This window comes from Mixia osmundae (genome assembly GCF_000708205.1).
Source record: "Mixia osmundae IAM 14324 unplaced genomic scaffold scaffold_14, whole genome shotgun sequence".
Lineage (NCBI taxonomy): Eukaryota > Fungi > Basidiomycota > Mixiomycetes > Mixiales > Mixiaceae > Mixia > Mixia osmundae.
Window position 1 is genome coordinate 177,642 of NW_014575550.1, and position 21,969 is coordinate 199,610.

General features: G+C 55.0%; 14 protein-coding genes across 14 annotated transcripts; 8 read left to right on the top strand and 6 right to left on the bottom strand.

Annotated features, from left to right (window-relative positions):
- Positions 1-5: 5 nt before the first annotated feature.
- Positions 6-2,307, top strand: L969DRAFT_612596 (uncharacterized protein; the record flags this gene model as incomplete). Its single annotated transcript, XM_014709590.1, has 4 exons — positions 6-1,449; positions 1,502-1,766; positions 1,816-1,965; positions 2,013-2,307. 4 exons carry the CDS (start codon positions 6-8, stop codon positions 2,305-2,307), a joined length of 2,154 nt encoding a protein of 717 aa, XP_014565076.1.
- A 72-nt stretch (positions 2,308-2,379) lies between these two features.
- On the bottom strand, positions 2,380-3,956 carry L969DRAFT_54921 (glycoside hydrolase family 5 protein; the record flags this gene model as incomplete). Its single annotated transcript, XM_014709591.1, has 2 exons — positions 2,380-3,720; positions 3,768-3,956. The coding sequence occupies 2 exons, from the start codon at positions 3,954-3,956 to the stop codon at positions 2,380-2,382; spliced, it is 1,530 nt and encodes a 509-aa protein (XP_014565077.1).
- Positions 3,957-4,094: 138 nt separating this feature from the next.
- L969DRAFT_54920 (uncharacterized protein) lies at positions 4,095-7,501 on the top strand (the record flags this gene model as incomplete). Its single annotated transcript, XM_014709592.1, has 3 exons — positions 4,095-4,149; positions 4,196-4,684; positions 4,731-7,501. 3 exons carry the CDS (start codon positions 4,095-4,097, stop codon positions 7,499-7,501), a joined length of 3,315 nt encoding a protein of 1,104 aa, XP_014565078.1.
- A 44-nt stretch (positions 7,502-7,545) lies between these two features.
- On the bottom strand, positions 7,546-8,943 carry L969DRAFT_20253 (uncharacterized protein; the record flags this gene model as incomplete). Its single annotated transcript, XM_014709503.1, has 5 exons — positions 7,546-7,870; positions 7,919-8,013; positions 8,062-8,265; positions 8,315-8,404; positions 8,461-8,943. The coding sequence occupies 5 exons, from the start codon at positions 8,941-8,943 to the stop codon at positions 7,546-7,548; spliced, it is 1,197 nt and encodes a 398-aa protein (XP_014564989.1).
- Positions 8,944-9,085: 142 nt separating this feature from the next.
- Positions 9,086-9,736, top strand: L969DRAFT_26587 (uncharacterized protein; the record flags this gene model as incomplete). Its single annotated transcript, XM_014709515.1, has 1 exon — positions 9,086-9,736. One exon carries the CDS (start codon positions 9,086-9,088, stop codon positions 9,734-9,736), a length of 651 nt encoding a protein of 216 aa, XP_014565001.1.
- On the bottom strand, positions 9,711-11,534 carry L969DRAFT_90844 (uncharacterized protein). The gene is made up of 5 exons (XM_014709593.1): positions 11,293-11,534; positions 11,021-11,242; positions 10,767-10,963; positions 10,629-10,711; positions 9,711-10,570 (listed from the first exon to the last, which is right to left on the bottom strand). The coding sequence occupies exons 1-5, from the start codon at positions 11,327-11,329 to the stop codon at positions 9,781-9,783; spliced, it is 1,329 nt and encodes a 442-aa protein (XP_014565079.1). The 5' UTR covers positions 11,330-11,534; the 3' UTR covers positions 9,711-9,780.
- On the top strand, positions 11,465-12,133 carry L969DRAFT_97249 (uncharacterized protein; the record flags this gene model as incomplete). Its single annotated transcript, XM_014709594.1, has 5 exons — positions 11,465-11,543; positions 11,600-11,652; positions 11,712-11,873; positions 11,926-11,960; positions 12,022-12,133. 5 exons carry the CDS (start codon positions 11,465-11,467, stop codon positions 12,131-12,133), a joined length of 441 nt encoding a protein of 146 aa, XP_014565080.1.
- Positions 12,134-12,357: 224 nt separating this feature from the next.
- Positions 12,358-15,153, top strand: L969DRAFT_97250 (uncharacterized protein; the record flags this gene model as incomplete). Its single annotated transcript, XM_014709595.1, has 10 exons — positions 12,358-12,412; positions 12,467-12,863; positions 12,990-13,290; positions 13,345-13,667; positions 13,717-13,850; positions 13,900-13,918; positions 14,249-14,465; positions 14,519-14,844; positions 14,892-15,022; positions 15,071-15,153. The coding sequence occupies 10 exons, from the start codon at positions 12,358-12,360 to the stop codon at positions 15,151-15,153; spliced, it is 1,986 nt and encodes a 661-aa protein (XP_014565081.1).
- An 83-nt stretch (positions 15,154-15,236) lies between these two features.
- Positions 15,237-16,348, top strand: L969DRAFT_97251 (uncharacterized protein; the record flags this gene model as incomplete). The annotated part of the gene is made up of 5 exons (XM_014709596.1): positions 15,237-15,332; positions 15,484-15,657; positions 15,713-16,038; positions 16,085-16,215; positions 16,266-16,348. The coding sequence occupies 5 exons, from the start codon at positions 15,237-15,239 to the stop codon at positions 16,346-16,348; spliced, it is 810 nt and encodes a 269-aa protein (XP_014565082.1).
- Positions 16,349-16,392: 44 nt separating this feature from the next.
- Positions 16,393-17,910, top strand: L969DRAFT_79987 (uncharacterized protein; the record flags this gene model as incomplete). Its single annotated transcript, XM_014709597.1, has 7 exons — positions 16,393-16,523; positions 16,674-16,847; positions 16,903-17,222; positions 17,269-17,402; positions 17,457-17,530; positions 17,623-17,707; positions 17,798-17,910. The coding sequence occupies exons 1-7, from the start codon at positions 16,413-16,415 to the stop codon at positions 17,908-17,910; spliced, it is 1,011 nt and encodes a 336-aa protein (XP_014565083.1). The 5' UTR covers positions 16,393-16,412.
- Positions 17,911-17,918: 8 nt separating this feature from the next.
- Positions 17,919-18,818, bottom strand: L969DRAFT_97253 (uncharacterized protein; the record flags this gene model as incomplete). Its single annotated transcript, XM_014709598.1, has 5 exons — positions 17,919-18,004; positions 18,052-18,153; positions 18,203-18,234; positions 18,291-18,616; positions 18,663-18,818. 5 exons carry the CDS (start codon positions 18,816-18,818, stop codon positions 17,919-17,921), a joined length of 702 nt encoding a protein of 233 aa, XP_014565084.1.
- Positions 18,819-18,860: 42 nt separating this feature from the next.
- Positions 18,861-19,209, bottom strand: L969DRAFT_54918 (uncharacterized protein; the record flags this gene model as incomplete). Its single annotated transcript, XM_014709599.1, has 2 exons — positions 18,861-19,085; positions 19,192-19,209. 2 exons carry the CDS (start codon positions 19,207-19,209, stop codon positions 18,861-18,863), a joined length of 243 nt encoding a protein of 80 aa, XP_014565085.1.
- A 77-nt stretch (positions 19,210-19,286) lies between these two features.
- L969DRAFT_54954 (uncharacterized protein) lies at positions 19,287-20,027 on the bottom strand (the record flags this gene model as incomplete). The annotated part of the gene is made up of 1 exon (XM_014709600.1): positions 19,287-20,027. One exon carries the CDS (start codon positions 20,025-20,027, stop codon positions 19,287-19,289), a length of 741 nt encoding a protein of 246 aa, XP_014565086.1.
- A 251-nt stretch (positions 20,028-20,278) lies between these two features.
- L969DRAFT_97256 (uncharacterized protein) lies at positions 20,279-21,829 on the top strand (the record flags this gene model as incomplete). The annotated part of the gene is made up of 7 exons (XM_014709601.1): positions 20,279-20,329; positions 20,377-20,408; positions 20,775-20,874; positions 21,048-21,278; positions 21,405-21,510; positions 21,565-21,669; positions 21,726-21,829. 7 exons carry the CDS (start codon positions 20,279-20,281, stop codon positions 21,827-21,829), a joined length of 729 nt encoding a protein of 242 aa, XP_014565087.1.
- Between the last annotated feature and the right edge of the window lie 140 nt (positions 21,830-21,969).

The window sequence follows — 21,969 nt, forward strand, 5'->3', positions numbered from 1 at the left end:
CAGGGATGTCGCACATGGCTGCCTCTGGGCCGGCGAGTAAGTCCAGAGGTAAAAAGACTGCAAGCCAGCATATCGAAGGCCGCTCGCCTTACCAAAGTGCACGCAATTATGCTGCACGAGCAGGCGAGTGCGACTGCCTCCATCTTACCTGGGCACGAGCTCAAACCTACCGTCATATGACAGCAGAGGATCTTCGATTTAAGAAGCGTGCAAAAACGGCTCATGTCGTCGATTCAGCCCCACTGCGCACGTTTGAAGACGAGAATGAAGCGACCAAAGCATCCTTGCAATCGAAGCGTGGAGCCTCGAGTGCACAATACTGCTCCTCTGTAGTTGTTCCTTCTTCGAGTGCTCGCACACGCAACAACATATTCAGCAAGCGAAGCCTAAAAGATTCGTCAGACGAGGAGCTGCCAGACCTCCCAGCCCTTGGGGAAACGCGCGCAAAAGCAGAGCAAGCGGCGCTCGACGAGGAATTGGCAGATGAGCTTGCAGCGCTCCCTCCTTATCGAGGATCAAGTATATCGCCTCCGCCCGCTTTGCCTCCGCCTCTTTTACGACCACGTCCAACAGGCTCGCCTAAGGAGTCAAAGCGCCGGCGGATTTCGCCGCCGCTCGTTGCGCACACAATAAGCGAGGCTCCTCAACGGCCAGATGTGGCGCTTAAGAATCTCAGCGGCGCCAGATCAAGATCAGTGTCGTCTGTGCCTACGTCCAGCGGCTCCGCAGTCCAAAAGCGATCTCGCGGTCAACCGATCCCTGTGCCAGGAGGAGAATACTCACAGCCAAAGCGAAGGTCCCCGCCGGAAGTACGGAAGAAGAAGCCCCTAGCGCCCCGTATCGATTCGTCGAGCGGATCTGAGTCTGACAAGCGCTTTCGCAATGCACCAGCCTCTGCATCGCAGCCAATTACGACCAGGGGCAACCCCATTGCTGATACGACGTTAGGCCAGCCCGTCATGTCAATTGCTCGATCAGGCTATAAGATTCCAAAGAAGAATACAAATGGTACTTCTGCACAAAGCAGCGCCAGGCCGTTTCATCTTACCCCACGAACGCAAGCACCTCCCGCACCTCAAGTGACCTCGCCAGAGCCCGAGGACGATATGGATCTAGCACCACCTGAGGAGACTCAGCGCGACAGAAATTGGTTTGCAAAACGACTCGAACAGATCCAACGAGACGTCGAGACGCGGATTGAGGAAGCCGTACGGCTGAAAAGGAAGGAGACCTTGGCCGAAATCGAAGCAGAGGATCAGGCCGAGGCGGAGGAAAGAGCGGCAGACGTGGCTGCTGCTGCTGCTGCTGCGCGATCGCCGTCTCATACGGATATCTCGTTAGAGATTGACCCATATGGACTCGATCGTATCGAGCGAGAGGCTGCCCATAGAAAAGCAGGAATCGCCCGCAAGGCCTTAGAGCCTCTAGTTGACGATGCCGACGACTTTGGTAGGCACGACTGTCAGAACACTGAGCGTGGCACTGACTTAAGTGCTCGCAGAACCCGGCAAGCGGTATTGCCCCTTCTGCGACAAAGAGATAATGCAGACGATGAGTGAGGATGCAGAGAAGATGCTTGCGCGGATGCTACGGCGACGCGATGCTACGAAGCGCTTGGGAACAGCAAATCCGAATCCTGTCAACATACCGCCAAGAATCTCTGGCGAATTCTGCTACGTGCATTTCAAAGAGTCGATCACCATTCCAAAGGGCCAAGCAGCTGGCTATCCCAGTCCGGAGCATTTCGATTGGAACAACTTTGAGAAGTTCGTCTCAGAAATGCTCACTGCGCTGTCATCTGACGGACGAGTACAGGCGGGTCGCGAAAACGCACAAGAAGCTGATACTCGCTCTCATAGATGGTACGCAGCAATCCGACTTCAAGGACGCAGCAGTACATGAATATGTAACGAGGAAACGGCGGCTAGATCCGTTCGCTAGCTTTGAGACCGAGATACCTGGCTAGTGAGCTCTGCTTCGCTATCTCGATGCCAGCTACTGATGCCGTATAGCTATGGCACGCGTGGCTACGAAGGCATCTACAAGGCCATCCAGCTCAACTTTACAATGAAGGGCAGATTGAGAAGAGAGCAAGTCGAGCCGATCGACCCGACGACATTCATGCGACGTGTTCTCATCCCAGAGGTCGGCATGGCACTTATCAGGGAAGATCTTGCCTGCTCGCGGGAGGAGTCGCTCAGGATCTTAGAAGAATCGAGAGATTACGGCATGGCAATCAATGTCAATGTAGCTCCGCGCGAGGAGGGCGCACCGTCAGACTGGGACTACTCAGATGACGAACCATAGAGATCGTTACAATCGCACTGTGCTTATGTTTTACAACATGTACATGCCTTACAAAACATGTAATGAAGCCGCTCAGGCTGACTGGGAGCAAGATACGACTGGCAGATTAGCTTGTGTTATGCCTGTCACAGTATTCGAGAAAGGTGGCGTGAGACCGCTCATAGAATATGCATGCTTGACGAGCGTGATTAGGCGGGTTTGCATGTCTTTCGTTTGACCTGGAAATGTCAAAGTAAAGCCATCGTTATGTTCGACGTAATGACAGCAATCGTTGTCTCGACCGAATAGCGACCAGTACAGACCACCGGTGGCGTCAGACTGCTCGAGAGCATTGGTGAAGCTCGTCACAGAGTTAGGCCGAAAGGCGATGACGATGCCGACGCCAATGGGGATAGTAAGCAACCAGAGTAAAGCGAGATGCCAACGATGGACGAGCACTTCACGCTGACTTGTTTCGCTTTGTCGCGCTGCTAAGGTATCCATGAGCTCTATAGGCTGTGTATCGTCCAGCGAGAGATCAAGCTTGCTTTGCGATGGCGTGGAGAGGTTGAGGTACTCGCCCTGCACTGGCTTACTCGGATTGAGTAGACTCTTCCGCCTGGCGCGCTTCCCACAGGCAATGCGCTTTGGGAACCATCGTGCTGGTAATACAAGCGTGGTGGCTGCCAATACAACCGGCACCAAAATGAACAGATACGGTAGTGTGTCGTTCTTGCCATTCCATTCGTATTCGCCTGCGATGTAGGCTTTCTTTGCGCTTGTCGTAAGAGACAGATCGGAGTGCAATCGTTTGTTCATAGTGGGATAAAAGTGGTTGCTATGGATATCGACGGTAGGGATCCGGAGAGCGTCTTTCTGCACGCCGTAGCTGCCATCAATGACGAGCGTGCTAGGCGCAAGGAGCTTGATATGCTGCGAAATTTGAGACGTCCAGTCGGCATTGCCTCGCAGTTCGTTGCCTGTCTCGAACGCAAGCACAGTAGGATCGATGGCCATCGTGAGGTTGGTATAGGTGCTCTTGTGATTGAGCAGATAGGTTATATAGTCTTTAAAGTCGGTGAAGACGAGCGAGCTAGTATCGAAAAAAGCAGACGTCTTGCTGCTCGGGAGGTTGCGCCATCGCAAAAAGGTCGGTAGGCCACCATGATAGTAGTCATATTGGTCTATGAGTGGTATGATGACCTTGAGGCCATATTGTCGAGCGGCATAAAGAGCAAAATCGATGCTGTCCATTGCACTTGCAGAGAAATTGCCGAGGCTGGGCTCAACAGAGAGCGGGTTGCCCACGCTGACACCTAGCGTCGTTGATCTGATGGTCGTAGCTCCCATCGTCGCGGCTGTGGCGATGACTTCGAGTACACGCGCGTGCGTTGGGTATGACGGCGAGGGCTGCACATTCTCGTCGAGGCCGAGCTATCGCCTTGCTCAGCGTGACTTACTCTCGAGCGACTTGACCTTACCCAGTAGATGTTTGGACCTGCGACACGAAACCGATTGCCGTTGAGAAAGAGCTGGCTGTGATTGCGGACAATGAATGAATCGCGAGAGGAGACGAGATAAGGTCTTTGCAGGTCACTTGGCGAGCCGATCACTGATCTCCCTATGGCGGAGATCGCTGCGCAGCCGGCCGAGGGATTGAACACTGCCATGCTCGCCCCGGCCTTGCTGCCAAGTCGAAATGCGGAGCTGCGGGGGGGAGGGGCGGCAATATCGATGACGCGCCTGCTCGAGCGCTCGCTCGGTATGATGGCCACCTTGGCTCAGCTTCAGTCGAATGCTTGATCGGCATGGCAGCCAGTAGTAGCGGCAGGAGATCCACAGGGGACTCGGGCAAGCTTCATCGTCCTCACTGGGAAAGCATGATCTGATGGCAGTAAGGTGACTGCAGCTGCGCACGCTGGACTGTTCAGGCCATTGCTCGGTCCGGCAGACAGCAATCCTGCTCGGTCGGGCTCAGGAACCGCTCGCATGATCTCAACCGTTCTCCTTGGAGCACCTCCGTTCACTTCGTCGACAAAGTCTAGCAACAAACGTCGTAATCCCTCTCGTCAACGCGCGGCTTCAACTGACCGGACGCTCCCGAGCAAGCCCAACGGCCGAGAGATCAAGGACGATTTTGAAAGGCGCATCTTTGATGATGCAGCTGCTCGGCCTTCTCTCAGGCGGCAAAACGCAGTTCCGTCTCATCGTGTTGCGCGTGACAGTGATGACACTGAGCTGGAAGAGCCGCCGAGTCCATCGCTCTTGCCGGGCGGCTACACTTGGTCAGTAGGAAGATCACAGGAGCAGAATGGCAAGCAATCCGAGCAGTACCATGCAGCGCTCAGGCTGCCTCCGCCATTGCTCGACGATGCCAGCACACCGGAAAGCTTTGAGGGTATCTTCGTCTCAGGCCAATCAGGCGTATACTGAAACCTTCGCAGGGCTGCTGGGCATACGTCGTGATAGAGAGACACAACGTAGCCTGGCTAGACAGCAACGATTACAGGCTCGCGATCGGCCGCCGCCCAAGAACTTCTCAGAGTCACTCCTCGGCGCAGCTAGCAAGCTGTACTATACCCTCGCGCCCCCCACACTACCCCCTGCTCGTCCAGTCGCGAGACGTGCGCCAAGCTCGCATTTTGTGGCCTCGCCCACAGCTCTCGATGATGATATACCCCTATTAGACGAAGAGGAACAAGAAGCGAGCAATCGCAATTTGGTCAAAATGGACCGCCGTCGCGAACGATCAGAGCTTTCTCTGAAGGGCTATGAAGCGACAGGCAAACTTGCTACACGTGTAGCAACGCGACTGCGGCGTGAAGCCTCAAGCAGACGCTCAAAAGCTGTTGCAGAAAGCAAAGGCTTGCATTTGTCGCTTGACAGGGCGGACAGCCTTGTCGTCTCTGAATCAACGAGAACAGATCAGCGTACTCTTCCACCGCGAACGTTGACGCCAAGCGCTCTGTTTGCACCACATACTCGCAGTCAAAGCGAGACGAAACCCACAGATGTGGAAAGCGAAATGCCCCTGAGTGTACCACGGGCGCCCCGCTTAGTAGCATTAGAGTCTGACATCCTGCCATCGCCCTTTCCCTTCGAGCCAAGCATACCTGCGCCAAACAAGCTGCAGCGACCTGCACAAGAGAACGACTACTTTGCAACAAGCCACAAGCAAACGCACCAGTCTCATCTGTCTTTACTGCATGCTCTACGCAGCATGATAGAGTACATTCGATCCAAGTCGGACGCACTGACTTGGCTGTTGATTGGCGATTTCCAAGAAGGTGCCCAGGTTGAAGAAGTCGGCGGTCTCATCGGTGCAATCTACCTCCTAGCTGGCTTCGTCTATTTTGTGCTCGTCCACCTTGTTGCACTCCTTTATTCTACAGCACAAGTCTTACGAACGGCATCGCTATTTGTATACTGGATCTTTGTCAACCTGACGGGCAAGACGGATCTATCTCGCGTCGTTATGCGATACTATCGATCTTGCAGGGCCGAATGGGACTCGGTCGCATCGCAGGATCACGAGACACTCAGCTTGTGGGCCGTCATACTTGGCTTGGCGGAGATGGCGGCCGTGCATGCTGTCACACGCGACCGCTATCTTCTCGAGGGACCTGGTCAGCTCGAGCGATTGTCTCCTGCAAGCCTGTCGGGGCCGAGCAATGCTACAGCTCACTCTTCGCCCCGCATGTCGCGTCGCCAGAAGCGGAAATCCGTGTCAGCAGAAGGCGAGCAACTGATTGTGACCAAGGACGAAAACAACATTCTCGAAGGCACACTGTTCTCACCTCGAGCAGATACTACGCAAGAGGAACGATTTGCCTATCTGGGCGGCATCTTGCAGTCGCCCGCTCTGGAACCAATGAAGCCTCGCAAGAGCCTCGACGCGAAGCAAGATAGCGATGACTTTATGCGACGGCTCAAACGTCATTGTCGGTTTTCGACTGCATCATACGGCCTTCACAGCTACATCTTGCATCCGCCCACGCCATTATTCACCCCGTCTGGAGCAACCCTGCCGCATACGATCTTTTCGTCTCTTAGCAAGATAAGTGACAAGGCTTCTGTGTTGCATGTCGCAATCCAGAAAGAATACTCGGGCGCCTGGGGAGCCGATGAAGGCTCGGACACCGAATCGGAATGGGAGCCTAGTTTTTACCTCATCAGAGATCACGACAACCGCGAGATTATCGTCACATTTCGCGGCACTCAATCACTCCATGACATCGTCACAGATCTAACAGCGGATGACGAGACCCTGATGCTGGACAACCTAGAAGGCGATGGTCAGACAAGCTATCGCATCCATTCCGGTATTCTGAAAGCTGCGCGAAGGCTGATCGATGCTGACCGCTCGCCACTGTATGCCACGCTGAAAACTGCCCTGCAAGATAATCCGGACTATGCGCTCGCTCTGACGGGCCATAGTCTCGGCGGTGCCGTTGCATCCGCAGTCGCGATACTGTTGGCGCAATATGAGCCAAGCGCCCAAGATGCTGGCTCTGGGCGTTGGCGACTATCAGCCAAATGCGATCTGCCTGGACCTCGCGATGTGTATGCCTATTGCTACGCTCATCCTACGACATTAGATGCAGCTCTGTGCGACTATTGCGCCGCAGGCACACAGCCACTGGTCTACTCAGTATGTCTTGCAGCCGACATCATTCCACGCATCGGTCCCTCGCAGATGCGTGAAACGCGTCGCATACTCGGTCGACTTGCTCGCCTGCGTCGTGGCGTTATGCCAAAGACGAAGCACGCACTCTTCGAGACGGAGGAATCCCAGCAGCACGCTTCTTGGTCCATCTTGCGGCTCTGGTGGCGATGGCGTCGTCTCGGTGGCGGGGTCGTGCTTGCCGAGGGCCAAGAGCTGCCGGAAGAGGCTGCACAATTGGCAGAGCACGCCTGGTCAATCCGGAACGGACTGGATATGGCTTTGGACGATTCGACGACGCGTGACGAGCCTGCAATGATGCGTCCACCTGGCAAAGTCTACCATGTCGATAGACTGCCTGTTGCAGAAGAAGCACGAGCCCGTCTGGAAGCCAGATCTACGGCGTCACCAAACGATGAGGAAGAAGAGGAGCGATGGACGATCTATCGGGTGACAAAGCCGTCGTCCTTCTTTGCCTACCCTTGGCTCGAGTTGGACGCCGTTCGAGCTCACTTGCCGCAAGTCTATCTAGACAGCATAGAAGCGCTGTAATGTTCTACTCATCGCATGCATCGTACAACATCTTGGCACAGGAACTAGCTAAAGCCGATGAGATTCGGTCTTGCACGTCGATTGAGTTGTAGGACCTTTCGACTGACGAGGTGATAGATCTGACGATGACATTGATCATCGGCTACGCCTTTTGTGCGGCCATATTCGCATATGAGCGATTTCACAGCGGGCTCTTCGAACCAAGCGTGCTTCTTTGCAGTCGCGGGGTTCTCGATTAACTTGGCAGGGGGCGAGCTGCTCGAATCGCCAAGTGACGATAGCAGCAGTCGAAGTAATTCTGCTTGAATCATCACATTGGCAGGCGCTGTCGCTGTTGGCTCGCCGCCGGCGATGTGGGCGAGCAGCGGTCTGTCAACCTAATCAGCTGGCTTATTGGAGCTTTGAGCAGCGCCGCACAAAGTAGTTCGCAAGTTGCGCTTAGTGTCCGCATCTTCTAGGCTAGGCCCAGCTGCTGATCTCAGTACGTCGCCCAAAGCAGTCCATATCGTGTTCTGGTGCGCACGTCAGCAGACTGCGCGCGATAGATTGGCAGTGCGAACAAGGATAGCCTGTATGTCTGCATCGGGTATGAACGACTTTCTGCCAGGACTAGCGGGAATCTGTGCTCGCGCTGGGCTCTTGCGAACGGGCGAAGTAGGCAGAGAAGGCGCTTTGGCTGGACTGGCAGCAGTAGGCGTGGCTGGCTTTGCGGCGGTTGTAGCTGCCGCAGGTCTGACCGGCGAGTCTGGAGCAATTGGAGAGGCCTGCAGAGAATTGTCAGCGGTAGCCACTCTGCCTACGCGGTAGACGGACGAGCTCCTTGGCTGGTACGGGACGGATGGCACGCGGTGGGCGCGCCGGGCTCTTTGGAGGAACGACCGGCGACATTTGTTTCGCTCGCGCCTGCAGACCTCCCATGTGGATAAGATGCGAGCAGGCCTCTTGCACAGAGGACTGACCTGCCGCTGCTTGGTCGTGATGGCGTCTTTGAGCGTCATGATCTCAGTCTCTACCTTCAAGACGCTCGCTTCGAGTACGAGATGATCCGCGGGGATCTTGGATGTCGTAGCTCGAGGCTGAGCCAGCTCTGCTTCTAGCTTATTGATCGTGTTGGCCAGGGCATTATACTGCGTGCATAGCTCGTTCAATCGCAGCGTCGCGCTCGGCAAGGGATATAGGCTGAGCAGCGTCGCCGCGGCCTGCAAAAACACCTCAGGCTGGTCATCCCTTGCTTCTATTGGCGGTATCTTTGGTGCCGCTTTGATGCTCTGGGCTGTTCGAGCAAAGAGAGATCGCTCGTGCGGCAGAGCTTCGCGTAAGAGGACATGCTCGAACTCTGAGCTTGGTAATGCAAGGGCTTGATCGAAGGAGCCTGTCTGCCTGAAGTGGAGCTGTCCGATGCGCTGACTGCCACGCGCGAGCTCTGTCAGCGTCTCTATCATCCTCCGCGGCGAGTGTGACACCGACTGGGCGCTGGGCGACGCTCGACGCGACGGCTCTTTCCGACTGTCCTCCCCCCGTCGATCGATGACTTTGCGCGACTATCTCCATCATCACGGCCTCCTGAACTCGCAACACGATCTCATGAGTCCCTTGCGAGACTACGAACAAGCTGCGACTAGCCCGCCCACCGTCGGAGACACTTTTCTCTCGGCAGGTCAGGAGAGATGGGAGATGACCCGTACAGAGGCCATCAGCGCGACAAAGCAAGCCCAGCACACTCTTGCTGCACTGAACGAGTCAGTAGAGAATAGAAAATATGCTCTACCGCGTGCAGAAGGTTTCATCGAAGCGCCACTAGATCGCCTCTTCGTTTCCACGCCTACGACCGCATTCACCATCCCCGCCTTCGACGCAAGCCCAACTTCGAGCAGTCAAGGGATACATAAGCCCTTGCTAAGGGAGCCCGAGGAGATTCTGGGCATCAAGTGGCAAATAACGCAAGGTCAGCTCGAGCGGTTGCGACGCCTTGCCAGACCCATTCGTGCACAAACGCTCGAAGAAGCGAACGGGCAACCACTATCGGACGCTGATGAGTATGAGTTGGCTTCGCTTTTCGAGCGCCGAAGTGAACGGTCTTTGCTCACGCTGGAGAGCAAGGCGCGCATGAAGTTGACAGACATCAGCGGGTTATCATCCTCGCCCCTCGCAACTTCGCCGGCGACAGCAATGGGCAAGGAAGATATGGAAGATCTAGTGAGGACGCTACACGAGGATCTAGGTGTTGCAACATGAGCTCTCCAATGCAGTACAACAGCTCGCATACGCTGCAATACAACTCATTGAGCCTTCTCGTTGATCCGCTCGTTTTGCTTAAAGTCTGCTACGGCGAGTCTGACGCCTTCTTGTAGTGATACGATGGGCTCGTAGCCTAGCACACGGCGTGCCTTTTCGATGTTGTAGTACTTATCGTTGAGGCAGAGGGCGACCTTGAAGCGGCTGAACTTGGACACTCTGCCGGTGAGCCTGCCGAAAAGCTCTGCGCCCGCGCCCAGATACCACGCGAGCCACTGCGGTAGGGAGATGATGCTCGAAGGAACGTGACCATTATACTCGTGCCAGACGTAGCGACCGAGGTCCCAGAAGTAGGTTGGCTCGCCATTGGTGATGTTGAATGCCTCACCCGCGACACGATACGTCTCTTGGGCTTCCTCGACGCTGTCCGCCCCGAAGTACTGGTCGAATCGATTTCTGCGCGCGTCGAGGGGTGCATCGATCCCCTCGTCAGAGAGATCTGTGCTCTGCTCCAGAGCAGCAGCTTGTCGCCGCGTTAACCGTCTGGCATCGAGCTCGGCAGCGAGCGCGCGCTTCTTCGTGGTGGGTATATCTCTTCTCGGAATCGTCGATTCGACTGGTCCGAGACGATGAGTGAAGACATCTGCGGTCACGCCTGCCGATTTGGGATCGTCAAATTCTTGCAAGAGCTTCTCGGCCGCAAGGAAATGGGCGTGACAGACGTTGTCGACATACGTCCAATCGAACAGATTGACGTTGTTGCCGATCTGCAAGCGGGTCTGGCCAGCTTTGAGAACATCGATGAAGCCCGGTATCATCTGCCTATCGCCTGGCCTGTCACGAGGGCCACGCACGGTGAGCGACCCGCGTTGATGAGGAGTGGGCAGCGCACCCAAAGATGCCAGAGGGTCGGAGTGCGCACGTGAGGAAGTGGCCAGGTGTGTTGGCATCGAGGACGATGAGCTCGCCTCTTGCCTGCCAATGCAGTCTCGTGAGCGCGACTCGGCAGGCTGCGTACGCTCAGGTCTACCTTGGTCTCGCTATAAGGATCGAGCGTCTTGAGAGGCAGGGGCAGTCGTTCGTCGATGTTGGTAAGATGATGGCCGTCATAGACGACGCTCGAGCTGGAAGTGTAGATGAGGCACTTGACGCCCGTGGCCTTGCAGGCTGCCACGACCGTCTGGGTGCCCGTCACATTGATCTTTTCCGAGATCTCTCTTGGTGAGCCTGTACGAACAAGCGCACTCAGTCGTGTGCAGACTGGGACCAACCCTGTCCGCTGACCTATGTGGGGTGAAGCAGTGTGGATGACGACAGTGGCAGCACTTTGTCTGAAGGCGGCAGTGAGCGCTTCGAGATCCGTGAGATCAGCTCGATAGAACGTCCAGTGCGCTCTGCCTGCGTGGTTCTTGGGCGAGTGCCGGCGTTGGACAATGTCGAGTGAGCCAATGGCGGAGGAGGGGTACCGTGCGAGGAGCATCTCGACCATGCGGCCGCCCAGGAAGCCTGTCATGCCGTCAGCGGCAGTCCAGATGGTCAGCGTGGGGTCTGCTCACCTTCGCCGCCGATGACGAGGTAGGACTCTGATGCCATTCTGCTGGCCTCTGGCTTGTCAAAGTCGGCCGAGAGGGTCGGCAGGAGGAGGAGGGAGCGACGCGGCGGCAAGCAAGCCTGTCAGGCTGCAACGTCCTCCTCGACCTCGATCGTCAGCACTGTCTCTTCTTCGAGATGGCCGCAGCCGGCATCCTGTTTGATGATCTCTTCACCATCAGAGAGCTCGACAAGGGCGGTCCCAAGTTCGACAGAGGCGAGCACTCTCGTCATCTGTGGCAGCAAAGCTCACCCCAAAGCACGATGGAGCAGTCTCTCGCCTCGAAGCACACAGCGACAATCATGACATGAACGTCACTCTGGACGTGCGTCAGGCCTCTACTGATCCGCAAAGAGCACTCAGGCCGAGCCCGCGCTGGCACAGTTCCACAACGAGCTCTTTCCGATACAAGACAAAGAAAAGTTCTCACTTGCCCTTGCGAGCGATCTCAACGTCGACCCGACCGGCCAGAAAGACGCACTCGACTTGTCCAGGCTACCGTCAGGCACACTTGCGGATGAATGGGAATACGTCATGTACGGCAAAGTACGTCGCGCTCTGCTGGATCAGACACACCCCCCTCAAGACTGTTTGCTAGGTCTACAAGTTTGACGAGGGAACGCAAGAGAAAGTGTGAGCTTGCTTCCGAGCCATTGACCTGGTGTTCATGCTAAGAGACTCGTTGATGCGACAGAAAGGTCTACATCAGCTTTGGCGGACTGCTCATGTGTCTCGAGGGGAACTATCGACACATCTCCCAGATCACCGTAGGCTCAGAGATCTATTCTCTGATGCGCAAGTCTTGACAATGCCTCCTCGCGCATCGCCCGTCGGGACTTGTTGTACCATCAGCCCACAAAAAGAAGCTGCAAGCGCTGTCGGCTTCCTACGTACCCACTGTGACGCGCACGGGCCACCAAAACGCGTCGAAGGGGCTCGAGCCCTCCGTGCCTTGATCGCTTCCTATGAAATGGCTCGGCGAGAGCGTGCTGACTTTTTGCTGGCAGCTTAGCTTGATAACAGGTGCACAATGGATCCTCGACGGGTGCTGCTGGCACTAGCAGTCTTGATCTCTACTGTCACTGGTCAGTCTGATGGTAGAGCTCGCAAGGGTCAAGCTAAGGCCAGATGATCCGCAGGTCAGCTCACGCTTTCCAGTGACACACGAACGGTCTCGACGCCCACACCGACGAGCACGTCCGCCGGAGCCGTGACGACGAACGCGACGATCGCAACTCCGTCTATCTCGTCAAGTACGAATGCGACCATGACGATCATCAATGGTACGACAGTCGCTCTGCCCATCCCCTCGAGCAACGCGACTCGCTCAAACGTCACCTCGATCCAATCGACCGTGCCGGCGCCCACAGCCAGCCTTCCGAGCACGTCAGACTCGTCAACGAGCGTATACGCCCCCGCTGGTGATGGACACGGTAGCTCGTCTGGCGCAGGCCCCGGTGATGCGTATATAGCAGCCTCGGCCCGTTTGGCTCTGCCCGCGTCGTCGATCTCCATGCTCTGTCTCGGCGCTGGCTTGTACCTCATCGGACGATGATGCAGCAAAATATGTGACACGCGACGCTCGACTTTGGCCTGCTTGAGATCCGATCGACCGTTTGGCAGCTTCAGACCAGGCGTATCAATTGACCACTGATCAGACAGGAACTACTATCGTGACCATTGGCCCCTGGACGTCACCGCAACAGCCTACGGTTGCCTCGTCTGCTCAGATTTTCGCTCGGCATTCTGTGTCGAGATGTTTGCAGCCCTTTTCCTCTGCTTTGTGCTCCAAGCCACATGTGCGCCTACTCTGCCCTCGCTTGCTGACTCTCGACCTGCTTCTCGAGCCATGTCAACCTATGAGGAGAATGTCGCCTCGAGCACGAACAACGCAGCCGCCAGATCGCTCGAAAAGAGGCTTTGGGAGCGTCTGGAAGACTATGCGATCAGCGTGACCCTCGTCGTACAGGCTTCCATAATGTCTCTTGAATGGGATCAACTGATTCGATCACCGCAGAAAGGCGTACGATTCCAATCGTCTACCGGCGAATGGACAGCGCCTCATCCGCTCATGACCAAATTCGTCCAGCAATTCACCGTTCTCAAATGGTGGAACATCGAGGATCTGTACACTTCTATAGCGCCACAGTGTATCTTTGACTTTGCTACGATCGACGGTGCCTCCGCCAGTGCACAGCTTGAGCTCGTCTTCGTCGGCGTGCATTATTGGCGAATCCAGCTGGCCTGGCGCGGCTTCGTTGGCCTAGAAGGATCACCAGGCGCAGAGCGACAGACGGCTTTCCTGTTCCAGCAGTGTTGCGATGTCGAATACCAGACCACGTACGAGCCCGCTCACGCTCTGCACAAGGTCAGCTGAAGGCGTGCACAGGCTGTACATGAGCTTTGTGGACGATCCGGCCTCCATCAAATACCAGAACATCGGCACACAAGCAACGCTTGTCTGCGAGCCAGAACACGGCGTTGTCTCTCCGCCGACGCCAGAATGTGAAGAACTCTACCAAAGTGGGTGACTCGAAGTAAGGGACGACATGCGCTGAATGGAGCGCAACAGCGGGTCACTCACGATATAAGTATGAGACTGCGCAGAGTTTCCATGTCGAGCTTCTGGATGGCACTCTCCGCCCGATATCTCAGGCTCACTCGATTTGACGTCAGCCTCTCGATAAAGAAATGCATTAGTGGTTCAAGAGCCTTGCAGCGGATCACATAAAGTGCAAAGCACTCTGTCCATCGCTCGAGTCTCTTCAAATTCAATGCTCATCAAGGATCAGCAGTCATAAGTAGCGATCAAACAGGGAACATCTCACCGCTATCGTGACCATGCATATGCCATCGACCCCTGAAACCCTCAACGCCACCGCAAAGCAGTCTTGCCCAACTCGCTCGAGTTGATCGCACAGTATCGCTATGCGTCTAGCGCTCCACTTCCTCTTCGGGGTACTTGCCACTTTTGCTACAAGCGCGCCTACCGGATCCGCCTACTCACAGCTCGACTCTCAAGCCTTGTCAAATCCAGCGGAAACCTTGACTTCAAACATCGACGATGCGGCAACTGGATCGATGCACAAGAGATACTTTGATCGTGTAGAAGACTACGCTGTCAGTATAACGTTTGCTGTACGCTCTCTCCTGACGACCGCGTTTGCGATCGACTGATCTGTGCGCTGCAGAAAGGCGTAAAATTTCAATCAACTACTGGCGAATGGACATCACCCCATCCGCTCACGACCAAATTCGTCCAGCGATTCACTGTCCACAAAAGCTGGACTTTTCAGGCGATCTACTTCGAACAAGCGCCTACATGTACCTTTGACTTTGCTCCCAAGGACGGCGCGTCTGCAGAAGCACAATTCGGGCTCGCACCGCCCTACGGACTCCCATACTGGACGATTGAGCTGTCATGGCACGACTTCATCAGCCTGGATGGAACCTCTGGCCAAGAACGCGAGACGCTCTACCTGTTCCAACAGTGTTGCGATGTCAAGTATACCACTACGTGCGAGCACCTCTGGAAGCCATGCGAGTCCGGCTGACGAGACCCAGGCTGTTTTTCAACTTTATGATTGACGTGGCAACCATGTACAAGCACAGCATCAGAGAAGCAAAGCTCATCTGCGAGCCAGAGCACGGCGTCATCAATCCGCCAACGCCAGAGTGCGAAGAACTCTACAACAGTGAGTGACTCAGGTCAGAGAAGTTCTGCACTGAGCAAAAAACGACAGCGGCTCGTGCGCGATACGACTATGAACCATCGCAGAGCTTTCATGCCGAACTCCTTGATGGCGATCTCCGTCCAACTTCATGAGCCTGCTCACGAAAAGTCAAATGCAATCCTCCAATGAGAAATGCACTTCGGTGGATCAATAGCCTCAATCATGTCGGCTTATGATGCAGCAAAATCCATGGCATGCGACCTACATGTCCAAGCGCTCGAGTCTGCAGTCTGCTAGTTCGAGCCTCAGCAGGCCGAACGATCGATTGCTGGTCAGGCAGGGGTGTCCGCACTGCACGCGCACATGACTACCATCGTGACCGTACATCGGCCCCTGAACGACAGTGCTAAAAATTTTTGTTTGCTCTTTCGGCATACTTTGTGAAGATGCTTTCAGCGATTCTCCTCTGCTTTGCGCTTCAGGCTGCAGTCGCCACCTGTGCACCGACCGCAACCACTCACCCCCAGCTTACCGCTCGAGGCCTGTCAAACAATGTCGATGACCTCCCTTCAAGCAGCGACAACACAGCTATCAGCTCGATGCACAAGAGACAGTATACCCGTGTACAGGATTATGCTATCAGCATATTCTTTGTCGTACGCGCGTTGCCTGACATCATCCGAGTACGGCCAGCTGAAATGTTTGCCACAGCAAGGTGTAAAATTTCAGTTGTCTAATGGCAAATGGTCGTCGCCGCATCCGCTCATGTCCAAACTCGTTCAGCCCTTCACCGTGACCTGTAGATGGGTCCTAGGCCCTTTTTTCAGGGAGATTCCCAGGTGTGCCTTCGACTTTGCTGTGCTTGATGGCGCAAGTGCGGAAGCAAAGTTCTGGATCTCGACCGATTTCGGGGGATTTCCATGGTGGACGATCTATTTGACCTGGCACGGCACGATCCCCCTGGAGGGTACTCCCGACGAGGAGCGCGACACGGTCTATCTTTTTCAACAGTGCTGCAATGTCAAGTACCAGGCTACGTACGAGCCTAACGAGAGCAATGCAATGTCGGCTGACGGTATGCAGGCTGACTTACGACTTCAAGCCAGAGAAGGCATATTTGAGCAAGATTGAACACAAGGAAGCGAAGCTTATCTGCGAGCCGGGGCACGGCGTCATTGATCCGCCGACACGAGAATGCGAAGAATTCTACAAAAGTGGGTGACGTATGGTCCAAAAAATAATTACACTGAGCACGCATCAGCAGCGGCTCGCGCACGATACGTCTATGAACGTTCGCACAGCTTTCGTGCCGAGCTCTTGGACGGCGATCTTCATCCGGTTTCGTGAGCTTAGCTAGAATGAATGGAACGCAACAGAGGAAATGCACTTCGGTGGATCAATAGCCCCAATCATGTCGGCTTATGATGCAGCAAAACCCATGGCATGCGACCTACATGATCGAGCGCCGAAGTTTGCAAGCTCCAGCAGTGCCGACTATCAGCGGTCGAGCGATCGATTGCTGGTCAGGCAGGGGTGTCCGGACTGCACGCGCACATGACTACCATCGTGACCGTACATCGGCCCCTGAACGACAGTGCCAAAAATCTTGATTGCTCTTCCGGCATACTTTGTAAAGATGCTTTCAGCGATTCTCTTCTGCTTTGTGCTTCAGGCTGCAGTCGCCACCTGTGCACCGACCGCAACCACTCACCCCTTGCTTACCGCTCGAGGCCTGTCAGACAATGTCGATGACCTCCCTTCAAGCAGCGACAACACAGCTATCAGCTCGATGCACAAGAGACAGTATACCCGTGTACAGGACTATGCTATCAGCATATTCTTTGTCGTACGCGCATTTCCTGACATCATCCGAGTACGGCCAGCTGAAATGTTTGCCACAGCAAGGTGTAAAATTTCAGTCATCAAATGGCAAATGGTCGTCGCCGCACCCGCTCATGTCCAAATTCGTTCAGCGCCTCACCGTGACCTGTAGATGGATGACAGGTCCTTGGTTCAGAGAGGTTCCCAAGTGTACCTTCGACTTTGCTGTGGTTGATGGCGCAAGTGCGGAAGCAAAGTTTGTGGTCTGGGTCCTGAACTTCCCTTCTTGGACGGTCCACCTGTCCTGGCACGGTCTTATCAGCCTGGACGGTACCTCCGACGAGGAGCGCGAGACAATCTACCTTTTTCAACAGTGCTGCGATGTCAAGTACAACACTACGTACGAGCCTAACGAGAGCCATGCAATGTCGGCTGACGGTGTTCAGGCTGTCTGCCAATTTTGTGCCTGAAAAGGCATTCTTGAGCAAGACCGGCAAAAACGCGGAAGCGAAGCTTATCTGCGAGCCGGGGCACGGCGTCATTGATCCGCCGACACGAGAATGCGAAGAATTCTACAAAAGTGGGTGACGTATGGTCCAACAGTAAATTATTTACACTGAGCACGCATCAGCAGCGGCTCGCGCACGATACGACTATGCATCTTCGCACAGCTTTCGTGCCGAGCTCTTAGACGGCGATCTTCACCCGGTTTCGTGAGCTTAGCTAGAATGAATGGAACGCAACATAGGAAATGCACTTGGGTCGATCAATAGCCTCAATCATGTCGGCTTATGATGCAGCAAAAATCCATGGCATGCGACCTCTATGTCCAAGCGCTCGAGTCTGCATCCTCGTGTCCTGTAGCAGCGGGCGGAGCGGTCAGTTGTTGATCAGGCAGGGGGGCCTGGACTGCGAGCACACATGACTACCATTGTGACCGTAGGCCCCTGAATGATACTGCGGTAAAATGAACAGCGCGCGGTCAAAGATGCAAAGATCCTATGCAGAGGAGCGAATGGACCCTTACTGTGCTGCTGCAACCATCATGTCGCGATCCATCTGGCTCTCCAGATCGCTCTGTGGGCTAACCGAGAGACTATGAGATCGGTGACAGATCAGCGTCAAGCAGCTCTGTCTTCTGATCAACGGGCAAGGCAGTGTAAGCAAAGTTGGCACTAGAGACTGCAAAGAGCGTTCAGTGTGAGCCTCGGCCTGAGGCAATGACTTGCTTTTGTAGAATTGCAGACATTCCGGCGTTGGCGGTCTGACAGCTGCAAAATCTCTCCCGCAAGCCAGGCGGACTTCGGTGCCGAAATTCGCTGGTCCGAGTGCTACACAAGTTGCGTTAGTCTCATATCGATCGCCAGACGAAGCGCTGACACAGTACTCTGCCGAATGGCCAGACAAGCGCCCTGTGTCGCATGAATCAACGGATGCAGCAACAGCAGCGCCACACTCGATCACTCACGCTGTCTCAAAGTGGATCTGACAGCACTGATTGTACGGGTATGCAGCAGTACGTTCTGCTTCGTCCAGCCCGTCGAGATTGACGCGCTCCCACCAAGCGAGGGCGATCTGACTGTACTTGACTTGGTCTGCATATTTCCACGTCGCTGACACTGATGTTTCTTGCCGTTGATCGAGCACAAAGTCGTATACGACATGGGGATCATAGCCCATCGCGTAATCCATCGGAGACCAGCTCTTTGTGAGGGCAAACTTCTGCACTAGCTTGCTGAACAGGGGCATCGGCGAACTCCACTCTCCATTGGCGAGCTTGAAAATTGCACCGCGCTGTTGAGGCTCTTAGCAAGTATTGATAAGCTGGGACCGGTCGTACATTCAGGGTCACAGAGATGGCATACTCTGTTGTACTATCGAATAGCCTTTTGAAGTGTGGCGCCAAGGCAGCAGTAGATTCAATGTGGCTCGTTGGCGTAGCATGGACGGTGCGGGACGCAAAAAGTCCCAAGAGAGCAGGAGGGAGTCTGACCATGACTTTGGGAGCTCGACTGTGGGCTTTTACCACGCGCGCTACTCATAGCATGCGTGGCAACGCTTTGGAGATGTGAGACGCGCCCTCACGCGCCTCACGGATGTATGCCTCCTGAACAAAGGTCCAGGTAACGCAGTCCCTCCTCGGGCTAGAACGCAGGCGGGAACTGTCTGCTTCCGATAACACTGCCAGCGGAGAGGGCCACAATCGACAGTGCCGCAAACAGACACGCAGAAGTAGGTCTATCTGCCAAGTCGGACTCCACGCCTGCAGCCCGGCATCAGCACAGGACTGGCAGCTTCGTCAAGAGGTATCAGGCGCCAAAGACTTGGTTTCTGAGGCCTCGTCCCGCCAGACGCACGAGACGACTGACTAGCGGCAAACGCAGCATCGTCATTGCATCACTTTGTGCCCAGTGCGCTTCATCTTGTGTGAATGATCGCGGAGTCAGGTGCAAGGACTTACTGGTCATGATGAAGCAAAGTGATCTGCTAGCTCTTGCAGATCGTTGAAGACATAGTCGACTTCTCCGCCGTCCTGCTTCGTCTTGACGGCATTGCCGCCTTCTGGTACGCCCACATCCTCTGTTGCCCGCCTGATATAATAAGTGCGGAGGCCGTGCTTGCTTGCGAATTGTAGATCATAGATGTGCGCTGCCACCATGCCAACTTCGGAGGGCTGCAGTCCGAGCAGTTTGCAAGCACCCAAGTACATCTTAGGGTTGGGCTTGTACGTCTTGAGCATATCAGAAGCAAAGATGGCATCCCAGTGTAGATCCGCAAATCGCGCGAGATCAACGAGCAATCGTGTTGAGCCGTTACTGAGCGTGGCAAGGATGGCATGATCGTGCAGTTGCCGTATCGCTTGGGAGGAGTCTGGCCAGCCGTGCAGTCTGTGCCAGACCAAATTGATGTGGCTCTTGTCTGTCTCTGTCCAGACTCGGGCGATCGGGCCGTATTCATCTCGTTCGAGAAGCTCATCAAGAAGCTGTCTGTGCATGTCATCGATGTCCGAAGGACCGTCGCCGCCGTTCGCGACATGCCTGGTAAGGTGCATGTAGCCGCGCCGCCATTCTTCGGCAAAGTGCTGCCAGTCGATGTCGGTCAATTTCGTTTGCTGTGTATGTCGCTCGAGCTCGGCAATGACGGAAGCATGCCAGTTGACGACAGTACCAAAGACATCAAACAGGAGCGCTTTCGGACGGCTCATCTCTCCACAACGTCACGAGGTCGCGGCAAATCTGCGAGCCACGCGTTGCGCGGACTTCCTTCGTGTCTTGGCCCTCGGCAGCGTCTCAGTTCATCCGGTCTGTCCCGTCCGTCAGTCCTTCCGCTGCTGTGTATCTGTCCGCTTCCTCTATAAATCGGGATAACGCTGTTTAACTCACCGTCAAGTCATTCACTCTGAGCATCGAGGCATCACCGTACAAGTGAAGACATATCGACAATATGAAAGTGACGATGGTGGCTTTGGTCTTGCTTGCCGTCCTGGGCTCGATGGTGACCGCTGCAGTGAGCTCTCGCGATCAGTATCGGCTTCTGTTCTGACCAGCGAGCAGCCGACAGCACGTCAGCCTGCCGGGCCTGCGTGGTGCGCAGGGTTCACCTCAATGGGACCTTGCGATCATTATCAGGAATGCTCATGGGATGAAGACAAGCACCGATGCGAATGAAGCCCGTCAAGGAAGCTGTTATTCGGTGCATTGTATCTACAAAGGACACGTCCATGTCTGTGACAACGTCCTGCTCGTGTGCTCAGACTGCCCTGTGCTCTGCTGCGCAATCTGTTACAGCAAGATCACATCATACCGCATGGAAGTTGAGGAACGCAGTCACTTCGGAGCAGCCACTTTTATTGCGCTTGCGGCGTACCGCAGCAGGACTAAAGTCAAGATGGCTGCTGCTAGAGCGAGGGTGGCTGCTCTGACAGTGCAATTGCGCCCGCAATGCTCCTTAGCATGTGTTACGATGCTGCGACACAAGAGCTTTTGACATGGATGCGTGTCATCTCTGACATCATTGGCAGCAAACCGCCAGACTCGCCACGACCGAATGATGTGAGACAACGCCTGGCCACTCATGTCTTCAGACACTCACTCAATCTCTTCAACCACGCGGCACAATCGTCAGGACAACTCTGTCTCGCAACGGCAGGAGCTAAGACTGCGCCTCGGACGTCTCCGGTCCATCAGCCCGCAGATCCTCTTCTACCTGCTCCGTACATCCATAGGAAGCGATGCGACTTTACGCTCCGCTGCTCGTCATCGCTTTAACTTTGGTGTCTGCACAATCAGAGCTCACCACACTCGACGAGCGTGCTCCAACCGTTGAGCGCCGAAACTACTGCAACCGTTTGTCTGACTGTGTCGCCATATGCGACGAGGTCGACATTGGACGACCCTTCTTGCCTGTCAAGATGACAGGCATCCTGCCCAATATAATGGCGAGCATCTATCTCGACGTACGTCCGAAAATGTTCCCCAAAACCATCACAAGCTGCACCGATCAGGTCGCCCTGAGAAAAATAGAATGCGAGACCACCATCGCTCACGAAACCCCAGACGATCTGGCGTATTGCATCGTACAGACGGTCCCACTGGAAGCTCTCGATCAGCCTGGTAGCGCAGTACCGGTGCTCCGGCTATGTTGCAAGATCCATGTCACCATTGATGTCGAAATTGGCTTCACTCGGCGTGAGTTCCGTGGGACACTTTCCTATTGGCTCTTACTTATGCTGTTTCTTTCAGGTTATTGGAAGTTGAACGTCATGTCAAGCAAGATGAAGTGCGACTGGCAAAATGACCCCGATGCCGCAACGAGACAGGCGTGCAGTGAGATGATGCCACCGCGAGGCAAGTCTGAGCAAACATTGCGTTTACCCGACAAAGCTGATGCAATCATGCAACAGATGTAGAAGCCGGTTGTGCTCTTCCGACAGACAAGTGCAAAATCGTACAGTACATGACCACAGACGGGCACTGCACAGACAAGCCTTCCCCCATCGTTCAATGAATCGCAGCGTGCAGCCTCGAGCGCAACACGAGATGCTCTCATCCTGTAGCTAGCTAGCCATGATCATCGATCAGCTTCCCAATGCACGCTAATGTCAGGCAGCACAAATTCTGAAATAGATACGCAGACAAGGTCGGTCA